At 39.4% G+C, this 19,600-nt stretch overlaps 1 protein-coding gene across 5 annotated transcripts in view; it reads left to right on the top strand.

Annotated features, from left to right (window-relative positions):
* The first annotated feature begins 508 nt into the window (after positions 1 to 508).
* Positions 509 to 19,600, top strand: part of LOC135712892 (glutamate receptor ionotropic, NMDA 3A-like) — a 91,577-nt gene continuing 72,485 nt past the window's right edge. For all 5 annotated transcript variants that reach the window (XM_065235986.1, XM_065235984.1, XM_065235983.1 and 2 more), the window contains exon 1: positions 509 to 1,969. In XM_065235986.1, the coding sequence (XP_065092058.1) occupies positions 615 to 1,969 (1,355 nt within the window). In that variant the 5' untranslated portion in view covers positions 509 to 614. The remainder of the gene's footprint in view (positions 1,970 to 19,600) is intronic.

Genomic DNA, 19,600 nt, shown 5'->3' with positions numbered 1-19,600 from the left:
TGAAATCTGTGAAAGGGAATCTAGTATCATGTAGACAAAACGTCCAATGTAACACTGATTGGTTATGTCATTGAGAAAAATCGTCCAATATAACATGTCCGATGTACAACTCGACTTGTCAAAACGTCCTATGTGTTTTTTTTTCTATGTTGTAGCATGAAATTCAAATCAAAATTGTGATTTTACCGTATCTTCTGCATTTTCAACGTTAATCTACACGGACTACATTAAAAATAGTATAGCAAAATGTATTGTTTTTAAACAGTTAAAATAATAATCTGTCGAACTTCAACTTCGATTTTCTCAAAATGGTAGATATGTTACATTGGTCTATTTGAAAAGTGACGCGAGAATTAATAATATCCACATTGATCATTGAGGTTTATTGGCACATGACGATGAAGCTTATTGGTACATGAGGATGATTTTACACAACTGTCATAATTCATATTTTCATCTGTGTACGGTTGACTATTGAAGAAGATAAATTAATACAGCTTTTTTAAATTCTGTTTTACAGGCAGCTTACAAAAGTTTCGCAGTCCACTAGAGGTGTCGTAATCTTGTTGTGTGAATTACTAGTAGCTCGTCGCATTCTATCCGAAGCTCAGCGAATGCGGATGCTCAATGGACATTTTATATGGCTTTGGGCGGATACTACCACATCTACAGAGTTTTATGATCCCACACTATTTCCAATTGGGGTATTCGGTACGGATGCTGATGATGATATGACTGCGCAATTAAATAATCCGTTCCATTATGGTAAAACAGAACTTGAGGAAGATTTTTATGATTCTACGGATATTATTCAACATTCGCATATTGCTGATCTCGTAGAACGTAAAATGGACTTTGAGTATTTTGACCCTAAGCATAAGAAAAATCGTACCAAAGCCGAAAACATAAACCGGTCCCACCATGTTGTTGAGCTACAGAAGAACAGTTTCAGTTTTAAAAATCTTGTTGGCAGTAGTAAAAAAAGTGATACATTTAAACGCGATGTTAATAGTAAAGAGGATCTATATAATGAAAATGTTGAATTGCCTGTCGTTACCCACTACCCTAAAAGCGGAGACCTAGACCTAAAAGAACTCATGCGTACAAATAGTTTTGAAAGAAAAAAATATCTCAATCAATCTAATGGTGCTACTTATAGATTTACTATCGATTCACACGTTAGAGAACAAAACCAAATGAACAGTGTTCAAATGAACCGTAGTGACTTAGATAATTTATATGGTAATGAGGAAAATTTGGCGGATTTAAAGATAAAACGAGCCAATAGTTTCTTAAAGCATTACAACATATCGTCACATGTGTTGTTCCATCACTTTCAAGATTTTCCAGTGGGACTGCTGGCTCTACGACCGGTGACAATGAAAGTAGACCGCCATTTCTTGCGATCTACAGTACGATTATTTGCATCAACTTGGACCAAAGTGGAGCAAGATGGAGATGGTGGACGAAAATCTATGCGAAACCCAGACAGACAACAATCATCGAGTAAAGCAAATCAGCGGAACAATAAATCTCAAAAGTACAAGCGTTCTGTCAAGAGCTCAAAGGATCAAATCGATATGTATAACAAATTTACAAATGCCGCTGAAAACAAAGTTAACAAAATTAGAATCACAAGAAGTAATGAAATTGACATCAACGAATCATACAACAATAACTACTCTACTGATTCAGAAAAGCTAGATGATAGTAGTAATAATACTCATCTGTCTTATGGAAACGAAGTACATGAAACGACCTACGAAAATTCAAGTGAAAGCAATACTAGAGATAAAAGTTCGAAATCAATTATTCCTCCAAAGCAAAAACGACAGCAAACTTGGTGGATAAATAGAGGACATAGTGATCAAATGCGAGGTAGAGCGAAAGGTGGTGCTCCACAGTACCGTAACGGGTGCTATGGGGCTGTAAATCGAGGTGAATTTAAGAAGGCTGAGTTATTCACAAGGTAAGATATTATCACAGTAGCCATATAAAATACATGTTTAGCATAAGGTAAGGTGTATTGGATTTGCAAAAATACTAAAAACAAACATACGCACACAAGCACACACACACACACACACACACACACACACACACACACACACACACACACACACACACACACACACACACACACACACACACACACACACACACACACACACGCACACACGCACACTCACACACACACTCACACACACACACACACACAGACACACACACACAGACACACACACGCACAGACACACACACATACACACACACACACACACACACACACACACACACACACAGACACACACACACAGACACACACACACAGACACACACACGCACAGACACACACATACACACACACACACACACACACACACACACACACACACACACACACACACACACACACACACACACACACACACATACATACATACACACACACGCACACGCACACACACACACACCACACACACATACACACACACACACACACACACACACACACACACACACACACACACACTCACACACACACACACACAACAAACAATAAACGGGGTAGGGATACATCAGGAGAGGAGGAGATGCCACAAAAAAAAGGATGACCAAGAAGGCAACAACGATCAAGAGAAAAGACAATTTGGTGAAGGCAGTGAATGACGTATAGGGGAAACGCTCCTATAGTTGCGGTACGTTAGAAGCATTAGGTTCCTATAGTTGTGCATGGAGACTCAATACACAACTATAGGAACCTAACGCTTCTAACGTACCGCAACTATAGAAGCGTTTACCCTAGTCCAAACAAACACTGAGAAGAAGAGATAAAAAAGAATAAAAAAGAGAAAGAGCAGAAAGAGAGGATGAAGGAGGGGTACAAGGGTGACGCTCTGATTGTCGAGGATGAAACGACGTACCCAGCACTCCTTTGGAAAGTGTGGTAATATAAAACTGAAGGAATTCGGGGAGAACGTAATGAAATTTAGGTGCATCATTTATTATTTTCTATATATTGTGCTTCCAAACCCAACCGGGAGTGTATTAGTATAGAGGTAACTCTAAGACCAGAAGGTCCCGAAGAAACGAGCTCAACTTTTTGGCTCAGCTCTGGTACTCTCTTCGGTCCCAAGCTTATCGATTCACCCCTCGAAACATAGAAAAATCCACTAACCCCTCATTGTATCTGTCAAACTTTTATAGCGAATCAAAATAAACATTGTATAGTACTAGAATTTCGACTAGAATGGGATACTTTAATCGTTTGCTTGGGACCAATAGGCTAGTCAAGTAGTGAGCCAATTTAAAATCGTTAGTTTCGTATTGATTGTTAGTATTAGCACAAACGAAGTGACAGACGACTAACTGGGAAGAAATCCATTAAGAATTTTCTTGGAAGCTTGTGCTATCATCTACCAGATGGGTTAGTTTTTTGTTTTGATTTGAACAAAGTTGATTTTGTGTACAATGATTCTTTGACAGTGTGCAAAGAGTGTATCATTTTGTCATTTTTTTATGCATTTCAGTTTTGAGTAGAGTGAAAGAGATAGAACCAAAACATTCTAATACATTTGGTGAAAATGCTAGTACAATCCAGTAGTAGTGTTGCCATGTGGTACACTGAAAAATTGAAATAGCAGTTTAGTCACCAAAGTTTTCGAGCCACTCCGTCTGTCACTTCGTTTGTGGTATTAGTGAGAATGAGGATTAGACTGGCCCATATTTATATGGGGGAAATTTTTTATCATATTTTCAATGGGCCAACCCCTAGATTTGTGCCATTATGTGAGAAAACCACTCACTGAAAATTTCAGCTCATTAGGATGTAACACGAGCTGGCGCTTTTGATTTCAAATTTGTATGGAGATATTGGTTGAAATGTATTTTAGAGAAATAACATTACTTTACTCTTTCGTGCATAGAACAGATTCAGCAAACTCGATTCATCTCAGAATTTCAGCGTAGTTTAAACTATAAGGAACAACTTTACTGAAGACAGCATCACGATTCATGTTAGTATTATGAAGATATTAATTAATTAAGTGCATTCTGCTCGTATATTGCAACAAAGTACAGGCAGCTTATGCAACGTATGAACTAGATTACCACTAAAAATAAAAGTTCATATTTTCCACAGCCCCACATCCAGGCTCGTGTCTTTTGGTGCGATAACCACTCTCTGAATGTTTCAGCTATTTTTGACGTTACACAGACTGGCTCTTTTGGTTTAATGTTCATATAGGAGATTTGGTTGAAATTTTCATATACAAAATGCTCATATACATTCAAAAGCGAATATCTCAATAAAAATTACTGGATTTATGATGCAATCGTCAGCAAAGTTGTTACTCATGAACTGAACTACAAGTTTTTAAAAAATTTGAATCAAATCGAGAATAAGGAAACTTTTTTATGGTCGATAGAGTGTAGGAGTGTCATTTTGTCATGTATTTTATCCAAATTCTCCATACAAAATTCAAACTAAAAGCGCCATCTTGTGTTACATCCGAATGAGCTGAAATTTTCACAGAGAGGTTTTCTCGCCTAATGCCACAAATCTAGGGGTTGGCCCGTGAAAAATAAGAACTTTTATGTTCGTGGGCCAGTTTGATGAGGATGGATGAAATTAATTATGTTAAAAAAAACAAACAGGTTGCCGACTGTACTCGAACCACGAACGTTGCTAAACATAAAGAAGCGCTTGTAGTACGATAAGGGACCATCCATAAATTACGTAGCTTTTTTTTACAGTTTTAGACCCCTCCCCCTTCGCTGCGTATTTTGCTATACCACCAGACAATCAGACATAACTGTTTCTCCTCAATCGTCGTACAAGCATTTAACGTTCATTTTTAAATATGATTAGTTACGTGAATCCCCCGTGCTTACTTTAACATTTCTATAGTTTCTGCACCGACAAAGTTTCTGTACATTCTATCGAACTTGTACGCAACATTGTTTGAGACTTGGCAAGCAAGCTTTTTTCCGCAAATAGCTCGCAAGGTGTCTCTAGTGCGTTTGGTTTGCGTTTAGAACTTTAACAGCAGTGGTAGAACTGTACGGTATATATTTTCGTGTAGTTTCAAGTTGGGATCAAAGCATACTTGCAGGCAAATAACCTAGGGTGAGTTTTCAGTTATACGCCTGGCATGTATGCATACATCCGTACTTTAAACTATGAGGATAACAAATTATGTGCTGCAGACAGTCTCGTACTCTACACGGTAACCGGAAAATACCCAATAATGAATACAAAGTAAGCATTTTCAAGGGAAACTGGGACTACCCATTAAATGAGTAAAATGTTACCCATTTATGAGTACTTACAACTACAAACATAAGTAGTAAGTATTTATTTTAGCGTTAGCGTTAGCGTTGTTATAATATACTTCGTAGATTGGATACTAGCGACACTCACGTCTCTTCTGAAATTCTCAGTTAGACTACTTTCAGGAATAATGCTGGGGAGTAAACATTGGTTCCAATCTAAATAAGAGTAACAGAAGCATGTCTGCCACGCCCATCTTTACCATAACTAGGGATATGGAAGGAAATGTTGATGTAGTACTTACTTAACGAGAGGCCACCGACTTAGCGACACCCTCATAAGTGCTACGGAGTTGGAGGGTTGGGTAGGGTGTTCGGTTAAGATTCACCTCAAGTTGGCGATGCAACCAAAAGTATTTATTGTTTTGTTGTTGTTTATTTAATCTTTCGATAGCAGGCTATCGAAAGAACGTATTCATTTTGTTTAGTCATCATGAATTTTTAGAGTCATGACGGAGAGCTTGGGATTAAACCCGTGATTTTCTGCTCAGTAAGCAAAAACGATTCCTCCAGGGTCATCGAGCATATCAGAACCATAACGCTTCGCGACAATACAAGACTACGTTTTCGCTTGATATGCAAATAGTTTCCGAGGTTAATGTTCAATATCAAATATACAAATGATGGTGGCGATTTATTGTGCTGTGGAAGAGCTTGGAGTTAAATCCATGATTTTCTGCTCAGTAAGCAAATCGATCCCTCCAGGGTCATCGAGCATCTCATAATCCACAGCGCTTCGCGTCAAAGTACAATTATATGGATGAACTATCTATTATTGAATAACTATTATTTACGATAATTACATGAAAGAAATAAAATATAAACTACAAACAAAACGTGACAACTAAAATCTCAAAAAGATATTCTCACAAATATATTTCACGCAACCAGGAATCTCAAAACAATTAGACGCTATAATGATACCCTGCACATGTTAGACACAAGAAGAGGCCAAAAAGCAAGCGTCCGACACACAAAACCCGCCAAATCCACTTGCAGTAACAATCAACGATTCTACGAATCGCGTGCGCTCACGAATCATAAAACCGCCGACTGCGACACTCTGACAGCGAAATTGACAGGCTATATGCGTCAAACACCCGCAACCCAATCTCCTCCCGCATCCAACAACACAAATCTCCATTACAACATCTAACGAATTCAAAACTCCGAAAATCACTCATCTATAGCTAGTGAGTGGAAGCAACCCTGAATGCAACCATTCTTCATGACACACTTTTTCTGACTATCTTTCTATTAGGCCTGTGGACATGCGTTAGCTTCGAAACTTCTAACCAAATTGGAAAAAAAATTTAGATCACAAAAAAAAAACCTGAAGAAAACACTTTCAAAGGTAATTACAAGTAAAATAAATATTGATTATTTTACGCAAAAACGAGCAAGTAATATTGAATCTCTTGTATCGTATGTTAATGCTAATTGACTGTTTCAAAAATAATATGCTTAAATAAAATAAAATATTAATAAAATTATATGGAAAATTTACTAGAAGATTACTTTATCGGTGAGAAGTTTCTAATAAGCTCTCCCAGTTCCTCTGTATACAGAACAAATCTGATACTATAATCAGGATTGCTCAGTCTGCATGAAGCAGCCGATTTCATCAAGGAAGTTCTATTAACAACCAAGAATTAATCGTTTGAGGCATACTGAAGAATTAAGAAGGTGATATGTGTCACTATAGGAAATCATCATCGTTGCAAATATAAAGAAATTAAACATAACCCTTTGCTTCAGTACCGTCAACCTCCATGTCCATGGGGAGGGGGATAAGTAGTAAGTAGAAATACTCAGAGGGAGAGATAGGCGGAGAAAACAAAATACAATTCGGCAGCAGGGATTTGTTCCTAAATTATCTTGCAACCCTTGCTAGAAGCTAGCATTTCAAATGACTTTTATTTTTGATTCGATTTACGTGCAAAATAATAATTGATTGCATCGCAATATTTTGCACATTTCTTGGTGCCATTCAATAACCAACGAAGATCAATTAATCAATAGAGTTAGAATATTGGTTTTGATTCCAAAAACTAGTTGAATTTGAGAAGCACACAAAACATAAAGGTGATTGAATTTCTGTTCGATTGCAATGCTCTCAAATTTATTCTAGTAAGAATAAGAAATCCTCGGAAAAAAACTAATTGGAATGTTCGATTGACTCAGATTTTGACAGTTCATTTGGCTCAAAACATTCGCTCCGCCCATCTCTCCCTCTGAGTATTTCTAGTATAATAAGTATTAATTTTTGAGCAACAATTACTCATAAATGGGTAATATTTTTACTCATTTTATAGGTAGTCCCAGTCTCCCTCGAAAATGCGTACTTTGTAGTCAATATCGAGTTTTTATAGTAATTATTGGGTATTTTGCGGTTACCGTGTAGATCTTCGTCTCGAAATCAAGCTGAACATTGCATTAGGTCTTAAGTAACATTGACAGATTCTCTTCGTCGACTTTCTCTTTGCATCCCCAGGTCATGTAAAGTCATTCCCATGTATTTTCAGCACAAAGATTGATAAAAGAAGGTTTTATCTAGCATCTTATACGAAAAACACAAAAAAAAAACGGTTATGTGCTCTAGTTATTAAAGAAAGAGAAAGTCGACGAAGAGAATCGATCAATGTTACTTAGGACCTAATGCAATGCTCAGCTTGAAATGTCTTGTTTCGTCTAAAGAGCCGCCGGGATGTTCTGAGGCATTGACGAGTGCACGGATGGATTTGAGTTCACTCACTCGACAAAAAGTGACACAACAGCGGGGCCCTGTTTACTAAAAATGAACACATATATGTTCATTTTCAGTAAACAGGGCCCCGCTGTTGTGTCACTTTTTGTCGAGTGAGTGAACTCAAATTCATCGGTGCACTCGTCAATAACATCTCTGATCACGATCACGCCTTCCTTCGGATGGGAAGTAAAGCCGTTGGTCCCCGGTTCATGAATTGATGGGTCGATAGGTAGGGTCCAGGTGTGAGAGCTGCCTTCCTGGCACGTCGGTAGCATTGGTGCTCAGCACGGAAAACAAGATCGACGGAAAAAACAAACCAAAGGAAAAAAAGAAAAGAAAAGATTGACAGTTTCTTATGGGATTTCTTGGTGGAGTGAAAGAATAGTACGAAGTCCGCCAGGTTTGCTTATGGATTTTACCATAGGAGTAAAGAGCTACAGAGTCGCTGTCATAACCAAATGCAACACAATTTCGTTCAGTAGAAAGTATCAACCGAACACTTTCAACTACAGCATATGTAAACAAACCCTTGAACGCGTTGATCAGGTTAGGGATCTCGGTATAATATGAGCTTAACTTCCTACCAGATTATGAAGATGCTATTTCGAAAGCAAAGCTCGGTTCCATGCTTAAGTTTGCTGACGGATTTCGTGATCCACTGTGCTTGAAATCTCTCCATTGTGCCCTAGTGCGATCTATGCTGGAATCATCAGTCTTGTATCGTCCGTATATCACAAACTGGATTTACCGCATCGAGGCTGTGCGAAAACGTTTTGGGTACTTAGCTCTTCGGCACTTTCCCTGGCGAGATGCTACGCATCTTCCGCCATACGAATATTGAGCATTAGGAATTGATCCCTGGAGAAAAGAATATTCATCATGCAAGCTGTCTTCGTTTCTAATAGGTTGACTAATGAAATTGACGCCCCAGCAAATTTACGTCGAATTGAATTTCTATGTACCGCAACGGCCTTTGAGGTGGCGTAACTTCCTTTGTAATAAGCCTCCATTATTCAAAACTTGATATTTTTGAATAAATACTACTTTTTTAAACACAACGATGTCAGAATGGTATTTCAGAGGCATATTTTGTTCTAGACGTATTTAGAGCACATTATTATCTTTACAACAATACTAAAAGATTCGATTTTTTTTTTTTTTTTTATCTAGTTCGTTTATTTGGAAGGCTCAATCGCGTTAGCTTTACGGAGCCGATAATTCATTGTACACTGTGTGTAACAAGATTCACTTAATTCTATGTCTAGTAGGAGTTGGGCCGATTACTCGCGGCTTACTCGAGGTTAGAAGGGTACATTTTCGAAGGATAGGATCAGAGGAGGAGCTTGGGGTAGGGTTTCGTTGTCTCATCAGAGCGTTGTCGCCAGTATGAACGGTAGTGCTGTTCTAGCTTCGTCCGGAGTTCGACCGGCTATGGTGGGTGACCAGTGGGCGACGATGAGACTCATCGAGACGGGGGGACAAGACAAACAAAAACTAATAAAGAGAGACAAAAGACAAAAGGAATTAAATTCTTATACTAGACATTTGAAGAAAAACATAAACGGACTGCATATAGCAGAGATCACGGGTTGCCAACACGTCTCTGACAGGAACATAGGGTTGTCTTCCTTGGGCCTCGAGGGTATTCAAAAGTCGCTCTCTGGCGGCGTCATTATCCGTACATTGCCAAACTGCGTGTTCGATGTCATCGTAACCGTTTCCACACCGACAGATGTTGCTGTCCACGAGGTTTATTCTATTGAGATGAGCATCTAGCGAGTAGTGGTTGGACATAAGTCTACTCATCACGCGAATGAAGTCACGACTTAAGCCCAAGCCTTTAAACCACGCTCTCGAAGAAACATTAGGAATAATTGAATGTAACCACCGTCCAAGATTTCCAGTGTCCCAATCGGTTTGCCAACTCGAAAAGGTACTCTGACGCACTAAATGGTAAAATTCATCGTGTGAAATTTGCCTGTCATACAATTCGCCTTCCTGCGCGCCCACCTTTGCGAGAGAGTCCGCCTTCTCATTGCCTGGGATTGAGCAATGTGAGGGGACCCATACAAAGGTAATCATATATGATCTTTCGACCAGCACACACATCTGCTCCCTTACCTTTGAAAGGAAATAAGATGAGTGCCTACCTTGTTTCATCGACCGAATAGCCTCAATCGAACTGAGACTATCCGTGAAGATGAAGTAATGGTCTGCGGGCATGTTGGAAATCATCCCCAATGCGAAGTTGATTGCTGCCAGCTCAGCAACAAAAACGGAACAAGGTTCCTGAAGTTTGCGAAAGGCGCTAGAGTTTTCATTGAAGACACCGAAGCCAGTGGATCCATTGAGACGGGACCCGTCTGTAAAATATCTTTTCATGCAATTGACTTGTTGGTACTTTTCAGTAAAAATACGCGGAATAATAATAGGTCGAAGTTGATCGGGAATCCCATGAGCTGCTTGTTTCATGGTCAGATCATATTCAATTGAGGAACTGCGATTGGTGAAGTGAACACGGTCTGGAGTATAACAAGGAAGACACATATCTGATGATATGTAGTGGTGGTAGATTCTCATAAATCGAGATTGTGTGTTCAACCCAAGAATTTCTTCAAAATTAGCAATTATAAGTGTGTTCGTCACTCCGCATTTGATTAGTATTCTGAGAGAGAGCTCCCAGAAACGGTTCTGGAGGGGTGTTACTCCTGCCAGAACCTCGAGACTCATGTTATGCGTTGAGTGCATATAGCCTAGAGCAATACGCAGACAACGATATTGAATTCGTTCCAATTTTATTAGGTGACTTTTTCTTGCCGAGAGAAAGCAGAAAGAGCCGTACTCTAGAACAGAGAGAATAGTTGTTTTATAAAGCGTTATGAGGTCTCCCGGATGAGCACCCCACCATGTGCCGCAAATTGAACGGAGAAAGTTGATCCTCTGCTGACATTTTTGCTTCAAATACGTAATATGGGCATTCCAAGTGCACTTTGAATCAAACCAGACCCCAAGGTACTTGAAAGACAATGATTGGGTAATGTTTCTGCCCAAAAGATTAAGCTGCATTTGGGCTGGGTACCGCTTTCGAGTAAACACTACCAGTTCAGTTTTCTGCGGCGAGAATTCGATCCCTAGATTCATAGCCCAAGAAGACAAGTTATCTAAGGAATTTTGCAATGGTCCTTGCAAGTCCACGGCATGTGGACCTCTTACGGAAACCACACCGTCATCTGCAAGTTGTCTTAGCGTGCATTGTTCTGCTAAACAGTTGTCGATATCTTTGACATAAAAGTTATAAAGAAGAGGGCTGAGACATGAGCCTTGGGGCAGGCCCATGTAGCTAATTCTGGAAGTTGTCAGTTGTCCAAGGGAAAAGTTCATTTGCTTTTCTGACAACAAATTGTACAAGTAATTATTAAAAATTCCAGGAAGTCCACATCTGTGCAGATTGTCTGACAGAATGTCAATGGAAACAGAATCAAAAGCCCCCTTAATGTCCAAGAATACTGAAGCCAATTGCTCCTTGTGTGCAAAGGCCAGTTGAATATCTGTGGAAAGCAGCGCTAGACAATCGTTTGTTCCTTTGCTCTTGCGGAACCCAAACTGTGTATTTGATAGCAAGTTATTTGATTCGACCCAGTGATCGAGTCTCCGAAGGATTATTTTCTCCAACAATTTCCTAATGCACGAAAGCATAGCAATCGGACGGTATGAGTTATGGTCAGACGCTGATTTGCCAGGTTTTTTAATGGCTATTACTTTGACCTGTCTCCATTCAGGCGGTACAATGTTGTTTTCTAGCAAGGAATTGAATAAATCTAGCAAGCGTCTTTTAGCGATATCTGGGAGATTTTTCAGAAGATTGAATTTAATCATATCGCTTCCCGGTGAGGAGTTGTTCGATGAAAGAAGAGCCATAGAGAAATCCAGCATTGAGAATGGTCTATCCAGAGAGCCGCCGCTAGGAGACGCTTCTCGAAGAATATTTTGTGCTGGAACTGAGTCCGGACAGACCTTTTTAGCGAAATCGAATATCCATCGGTTGGAGTATTCTTCACTCTCAGTGAAAGATGAGCGGTTACGCATGTTGCGAGCCACCCTCCACAAGGTGTTCATTGAGGTTTCTCGTGAGAGTCCCTCGACGAAATTGCGCCAATAACCGCGTTTTTTTGCTTTGATTAATTGTTTCAGCTTTGTCTCAAGCTTTGAATATTCCTCGAAGTAAGTGGAGGTTTTGTGTCTACGAAAAGCTTTGAAAGCATCAGATTTTTCTACATACAATTTTGTGCATTCTTCATCCCATCCAGGTGTGGCTGGTCTCCTTTTAAAGGATGCACTTGGAACTTTTCTTTTTTGTGCTTCCAGAGAGCTTTTATATATCAAATCGGTGAGGAATCGATATTCTTCCAATGGTGGGAGCGTATCTATTGATTCGATACCGATAGTCACCGCCGTTGCATATTTCTGCCAGTCGATGTTCCTTGTAAGATCAAATGGAACCCGAGATGGTTCTGCAGAGTGAGGGCCACACTTTATTGAAATGATGATTGGCAAATGATCGCTACCATGGGGATCATTGATAACGTTCCACTGACAATCCAATGATAGCGATCTTGAACACAAAGATAGGTCGAGTCGGCTTTCTCGAGCCGGAGGTTTTGCTATACGTGTCGCTTCACCAGTGTTCAAAATAGTCAAATTGAAATCGTCACATAAATCGTAAAAAATAGCCGCTCTATTGTCGTCATATAGATCGCCCCACCCAGTACCATGGGAGTTCATATCACCCAGAATTAATACTGGGGATGGAAGAATCGAAACTAGATTCCAGAGTTGACTACGGCTAATGGAGGTTCTTGGTGGAACGTATACTGAAGCTATGCAAAGATCTTTGTTCTTCACATTTATTTGGCAAGCAACGATTTCGACGCCGGATAGAGCAGGAAGGGGAATTTTGTAGAAAGGGTAGCACTTTTTGATCCCTAAAAGTACTCCTCCATAAGAATCGTCTCTATCCAGGCGTATAATGTTAAAATCGTGGAAGTTGAGTTCTTTATCGGAAGAAAGCCATGTTTCACAGAGAGCAAATATATCACAGTCAGAATTGTGAAGTAAAAATTTGAACGAGTCTAGTTTAGGCACTAGACTACGGCAGTTCCACTGTAGCACAGTGATCATATCTTCGACCTCGTTCGACGAATTATCCATCGAAAGATATGATTGATGCAAGGAGGGGCCATGAAACAGTCAATTGCTTAAGATATGATTCTAATGTTGGAAGCAAGGCAGAAACTAAGCTTCTTAGAGGGTCTTGTATGTTGAACATGTTTAATATGAATTCCACAATGTCCGAAAAAGCTAGCAAACCTCGTTCGGACTTGGATTTCTTTTGAGAAGTTTGAGGAGCAGCTTTTTTATTTTTTTTATCTTTGTTGGGCAATGGCGGAAAATTCTTGCTGCATCCAGGGATTGGATCAACAGGAGCCTTCGGTTTTGTTTTTTCATCCCCATTACCCTGGGAATTTGGCAATCGTCTGGAGGTGACTTTAGTTTTCTTACGGCGCACTTTCGGGGAGGGGCATTTTCTTTTTGAGGAACCGTCCATTTTTGAAGGTGCGTGTACCACCGTAGAATCACCTTCATCGGATGAGTCAGAGTCCGATTCTTCAACTGACAAAACCGAAAATTGGTTTGCATCTTGGACGGCTGATGCAGCCTTCAACATTTGAGCATATGTCTGCTTGGAGCGTCCAGAGATTGAACGCTGCACTTTATCGGAGTGCTGTTTGTACATCGGGCACTCCTGCAAGGGGTGAGGATTCTCGCCACAGTAAGCGCATTTTACTGATTCTTTGTGGCAAGAATCCTCTTTGTGGTTTTCACCACAATTGCCACAACGAGTTTTGTTGCCGCAATGGCTGGCCGAGTGTCCCAGCCTTTTGCAGTTGGTACAATTATATACCCTCTGTACAAACAACCGCACCGGAAAAAAAGCACCATCAATTTTAACAAAGTTTGGGAGAACTGAACCTGCGAAAGTCACCCGGAACGAGTCTGAATGTTTATAAACTTTTTTACCGTCTAGCAAAGATGCTGAATGCAGTTGCCTTACATCCAGTATCTTCACTAGCGCGGTAGCGAATGTCGAGTTTTTAAAAGTTCCCGAGGCATGTTTCAAGTCCTCGACAGTCAGACTCGCGTCGGAGACCACGCCTTCTATCTCCACATCTCGAGAAGGGATGTAGATGTTATACTCAACACTAAAAAGCTCGTGATCAGCAATTTTATTTGCCACATCATAAGTCGGTGCTTCTACACGCAGTTTGTTGAATCTTTCTTTGTGTACCAAGATTCCCGGATACTTACGCAGCAAATCTCTCGTTATGTCGAGAGTTTTCAATGGTTTATTTTTGGGCCGAAAAAAGACAACCCATGGTCCTTTCGAAGACGGTTCATAGTATCTGGTTCGCGTAACGTAGGCATCGGAAGATGCCATAAGTGTTGCGCAAAAGCGGTGCGCAACCACTTAAGAAGGAAAAAAAAATTAAAACCTTCACTAATTAATTAATTTTAATTACTAGTAATTAAATTTTTTGCCCGACGTACGAACAAATCAAAAAGAAAAAAAAAAAAATCGAAACAAAAAAAAAAACAAAAAAACTTATATCTACTTGCAAAAAGTTGTCTCACTATGACCCATACTCCCCTACCAGGGGTGAGAGACAGAGTCACGCGCCACGAGGCAAAATTAAACTACAATAGGGAGGCAATGGACTTGCAAAATGTATTGTCTAATACTTATGCCGGTTGTAAACAACCTATCAGCCGTTGCAGCTAGATGGTCCGTTTGCTGCTGCTGGTGGTGATGGTTGGTGTTGGTGGGTCGGCACGATAATGAAAAAATGGCTTGACGACCGGATGGATTACCGGGGTGAATTAAAGCTGGATGGCAACTCCAAGGGGCTCGGCGCATGGAATTCCACTTCCTCTGTTGCACACTGGTCACTTGGGGCACCCAATGGGGGGGTGAAAAAACCGCTCGGGCGGAAAAAACTCCGAAAAAAAACTAGATGCCGCGTGACTGAGACCGGGACGTTGTTAACCGACTGAGTGTTCAACTAGGAATGAGATTCGAATTTGGTAAAAAAAAAAAAAAAAAACTGGCAACGTTAGGGGAAACGCTCCTATAGTTGCGGTACGTTAGAAGCGTTAGGTTCCTATAGTTGTGTACGGAGTCTCCATACACAACTATAGGAACCTAACGCTTCTAACGTACCGCAACTATAGGAGCGTTTACCCTACAGCCTACACGTAAGTATTTTGTCAAAATTTCTTACAAAAAGTACTTTTTTAAACACAACAATGTCAGAATGTTATTTATCTTCACAACGGTTCCAAAATATTGAAATTTGGTAAAAAAAATGGCAAAGTTACAACCTTGAACGTTATTTTTTTAAATTATTATTCCGTATACAAAATACTTTTTCAGACATAATGCCAGAATACCGGCGACGGTGGTGTAGTGGTAAGCGTGACTGTTTTCTCACCCCAATGGGTTTGGGTTCAATCCCAGCCGAGGTCGGTGGGATTTTTCTGAGGCATAAAAATCTCTGGTCACGTCTTCCTTCGGAAGGGAAGTAAAGCCGTTGGTCCCGGCCCATGTGTGTTGTGAATGGGTGCTATATCCTACGCAGGTGTGGAAGCTGCCTTCCTGCACATTCGGTTGCCGTCAATGGATAGCAATCGATGTCCGTCGGTGATTGGCACTAAATTGTGGAACAGAGATCGACGTTAAAAAAAAAGAATGTTGTTTCAGAGGCATACTTTGTTCTAGAAGTTTTTGTTTATTTTTTTTTCCTTAATTTGTTTTTCGTCGATCTTGTTTTCCGTGCTGAGCACCAATGCTACCCACGCCAGGTAGGCAGCTCCCACACCTGTCGACCCATCAACTCATGAACCAGGGACCAACGGCTTTACTACAAGATTCGAACAGTGGTAAATTTAATATAATAGACAAAAGGTGTTTGTCATTGATGATTTTAAAATTGTTTTAACTGTCCAAAATAGGGTGGAAACGTGCCTTCCTTTCCCTTGATTTGTTTTCTGTCGATCTTGTTTTCCGGTAACTTGGTACAACCAACCTCTATGGTACAACAGTGTACTTTGTATGTCTGTACAAGGTATTAGCATGCGTGGGCGAGCTACCAGTTACACCAAATCGACGATCAAATGCATCGTTTACAAAAGCTGATACGTCCCTTTGAAAAAGTAATCGAGAAACATGACTTCTCAGTAGACGTGTTTTTATCAAAGGCAAGTCACTCGAACCATAACAGTAATTTATAAAATAACGAGCATTTTGGATGTGTTGGTGTTATTTAAACTACAGTATAGGAGCAGATTATCGGAAGGTATCCAAATTATCAAATAATGGCTATTTTTCATACCGCTCGACTTTTGTTGTTTTTCAAGATATTGACCTGAAATTTTTCCAGTTATTACAATAACCAACTAAAAGATTTGTTCACAAACTGAATAGATTTGGAAGTATGGTTTATGAGATATAATTAAATGAGTGAGTACAGGTTTTTTTCAGTATTTCAGTCGAAAAATCATTTAATCATACCTTTGAATTGAGATTACTCCGCAGCCAAACAAGTTGAAGCCAATTTGAAGGGTTTTTAATGTAGAATTTAATAAATATACACATTTTTTTTTTGTTATTGAAACAACAGTATGGAAGCAGAATACATGAGGGATCCAAATTATCAAAAAATGGTTATTTTCCATACCGCTCGGCGTTTGTTGTTTTCAAGATATTGACCTGATTTTATTTGCCAAAAACCATCCACTGGATGCGTCCCAAAAATGAAATGATTTGGAAATATGGGTCAAGAGATACAATAAAATACCTAAGTGACAACCAGAATATAAATGTTGCTTGAAATTTTTAAAGTGCATTTATTTTAAAAATACTCAGAAAAAATAGAAATAGGACACAGTTGCATAAATTGCATTTCTGTGCAATCTCTATCAATAGTTTTTTTTTTGCTTTTTTCCATTTTCTACCATTACGTAAACCTTATAGTGAATACTATACCTGTGCTTTAATATAGGTTGATTTATGTGTCTATTATTTCAGCGATGCCAACGTTGAAAAATCAAGCGAAAACTATCTTGTGCGCATACCAATTCATTTTGAATTCAAAATGTACGGATCTGTCTGTATTATTTATATTGTGGTGTAACTAAAATTAAAAGTGCTTGCTAAAGCGAATGATTGTATTGATTCAATAAGTGACTCTAAATATTATGCAAAAAACTGATCTTCCCCTGTGTGGTAAGTACTTAAGTGAATATTCTTTTTTGATAATAATACACAGCGAATACTTTTGCGTTGATAAAATTTATTAAAATCCTTTTTCGTGAAACATGACTGTGTTTTTATTTTAATATCAAACGCTTATTATACTTTTGAAATATGTGTTTTTCAATTTTTTACTACAAAAGCACCATGGTGTATTCGATTGGCAAAACAAATAAACTAAATTGTTCGAAAGACAGGCAGTACAGAACATCACAACATTATACGACAAGGCAGTGGCTTTTGATTAACCTGCGCTCTGAGGTAAAAAACTTACAGACGATATAATTTCTGAAATGCTACGAAAAAGGTAAAACAAATATGCTGTAATCCATTAGGTAATTCCAATAATTTAAACTCATACGATTATTTGCTACTGTACAAAACTCACAAAATTGTACGTCACCGAAATTTATGGACAATAAATACAAAATATCACGACAACTACCATCATTTTAACCCAAATATTGTTGAAGGGCGCAAGCTTTGTATATCCTGCAAACTTGCCGTCAAAAAGACACTTTAAGCACAGAGTTCTAGTTGTAAGGACATTGTGCTATCCGAACAGGGCTCCAGTGTTATGCTACCATGGGAAAAAGCGACGCAACGCTGGTGGGTGCCAAATCGTCAAAGATTGAGAACGTTAATAAAACGCTTCAAACGTTGGGGTTTAGTCCAACAACAACATGGAAGCTAACTCGTTCAAAAAGTTACCGAAAAAGGAAATATGAAGATGCAGTACACAGTTTTAGGGAATCTTGTAACAGCTTAATGGAGACAGCAGCTGAAGATTCCGATACCGAAATCGACGATAGCCTGGATTTTGAGAAAGCAGGTAGGGAGATGATGAATCAACTGAAAGACAAATTTTCAACAATGGTCACACATAACGAAAAAAAAACAAATTCTGCCAGTTTTACCAAAATCTTGGAGTATCCGTCGAATTCAGACTTATCCAGGTAGTTAAAAAAATGTTGCTGAAAAAGGCATATTGTGCACCGCAAATACAAAAAAAAAGGCAAGCCACTTCCATCAGAGACGACTGAAGCAGTAGTTACTTTCTACCATGAACAGGATATAAGCAAAGAACTAACAGGCACGAAAGACTTCAAAAGTGTTAAGGTAGGAGAAACAAGAGAACATCGACAGAAAAAAATAATTGTGGGAAATTTGAAAGAAATTTACGCTGTTTTCAAGAATAATTTCCCACAATACAAAGTCGGATCGTTTGCGGAATTGCGACCACCAGAATGTGTGCTCGCTGGCGCTCCAGGTTTGAACTTCAAGCTTCAGATAAGTGGAGCTAGAGTTGAACGAATAGTTGTTGATGAGAATAAAATTTTTGAGAACTATAGGAAATGCATTAGCATGACCCTTTGTTCAATCCCTGGAGAAGAATGCTATCTGGGGTCTTGTACAAAGTTATTACCATATCAGGATGACCAACCGCAAAAATGTGTCGATACACAAAGAATCAGGAATGCACTACTTTCGTTTTTTGATAGTGAACACGTAGAAGAAATTGAGTTTAAGCAGTGGATTCAACAATTCAACTTGCTACCGTTATCAAACATGTGGACAGCTTTTGCGATCAATTTATAGCAGCAATTTCGATCGTTAGAAAGCACGACTATGTGGCCCGTATGCAGGCAGATTTTTTAAGAACACACGGGAGCACCTCCAAACAGGGGAAGCAATTCACACTTTTCAGAGTAAACTGCAGTTTCCATGCTTAAAACTAATGTGCCTAAGCTGAAAAAATTTATCTATTTCTCGGATGGTGCAACTAGCCAATACAAGAACAGATACAACATGCTTCGCCGCGCGTCCTGCGTCGTCTTCAGGATGTACAAATTTCCACACAACTCAGCCATAGCAAGCGATTTTCTTTCTTCGTTCACGACACTACACCGCGATGCTTCGAAATTCATGCTCAACCCCTTTTGGTTTATCTTTCACTGAAACTAGGCCACCTTCCAAGGTCGGAATGTAAAGTGCCTCTTTGAAAACAATGTCCACTTCTTTTCCTTCACCGTCAATACACTTCACCGAACCTTCACCGACACCAGCTGACGTGGTTACGGAACCATCAGCGAGAATCACTTTGATTTTTACACTTTCGTCCAGCTGGTTGAAGAAGTCCTTGTCGCTAGCCATAT

Source organism: Ochlerotatus camptorhynchus, unplaced genomic scaffold, assembly GCF_037179485.1.
Source record: "Ochlerotatus camptorhynchus isolate MF236.1 unplaced genomic scaffold, CSIRO-AGI_Acam_v1.1 ptg000512l, whole genome shotgun sequence".
Lineage (NCBI taxonomy): Eukaryota > Metazoa > Arthropoda > Insecta > Diptera > Culicidae > Ochlerotatus > Ochlerotatus camptorhynchus.
This window is presented reverse-complemented; position numbering and strand designations above follow the sequence as displayed.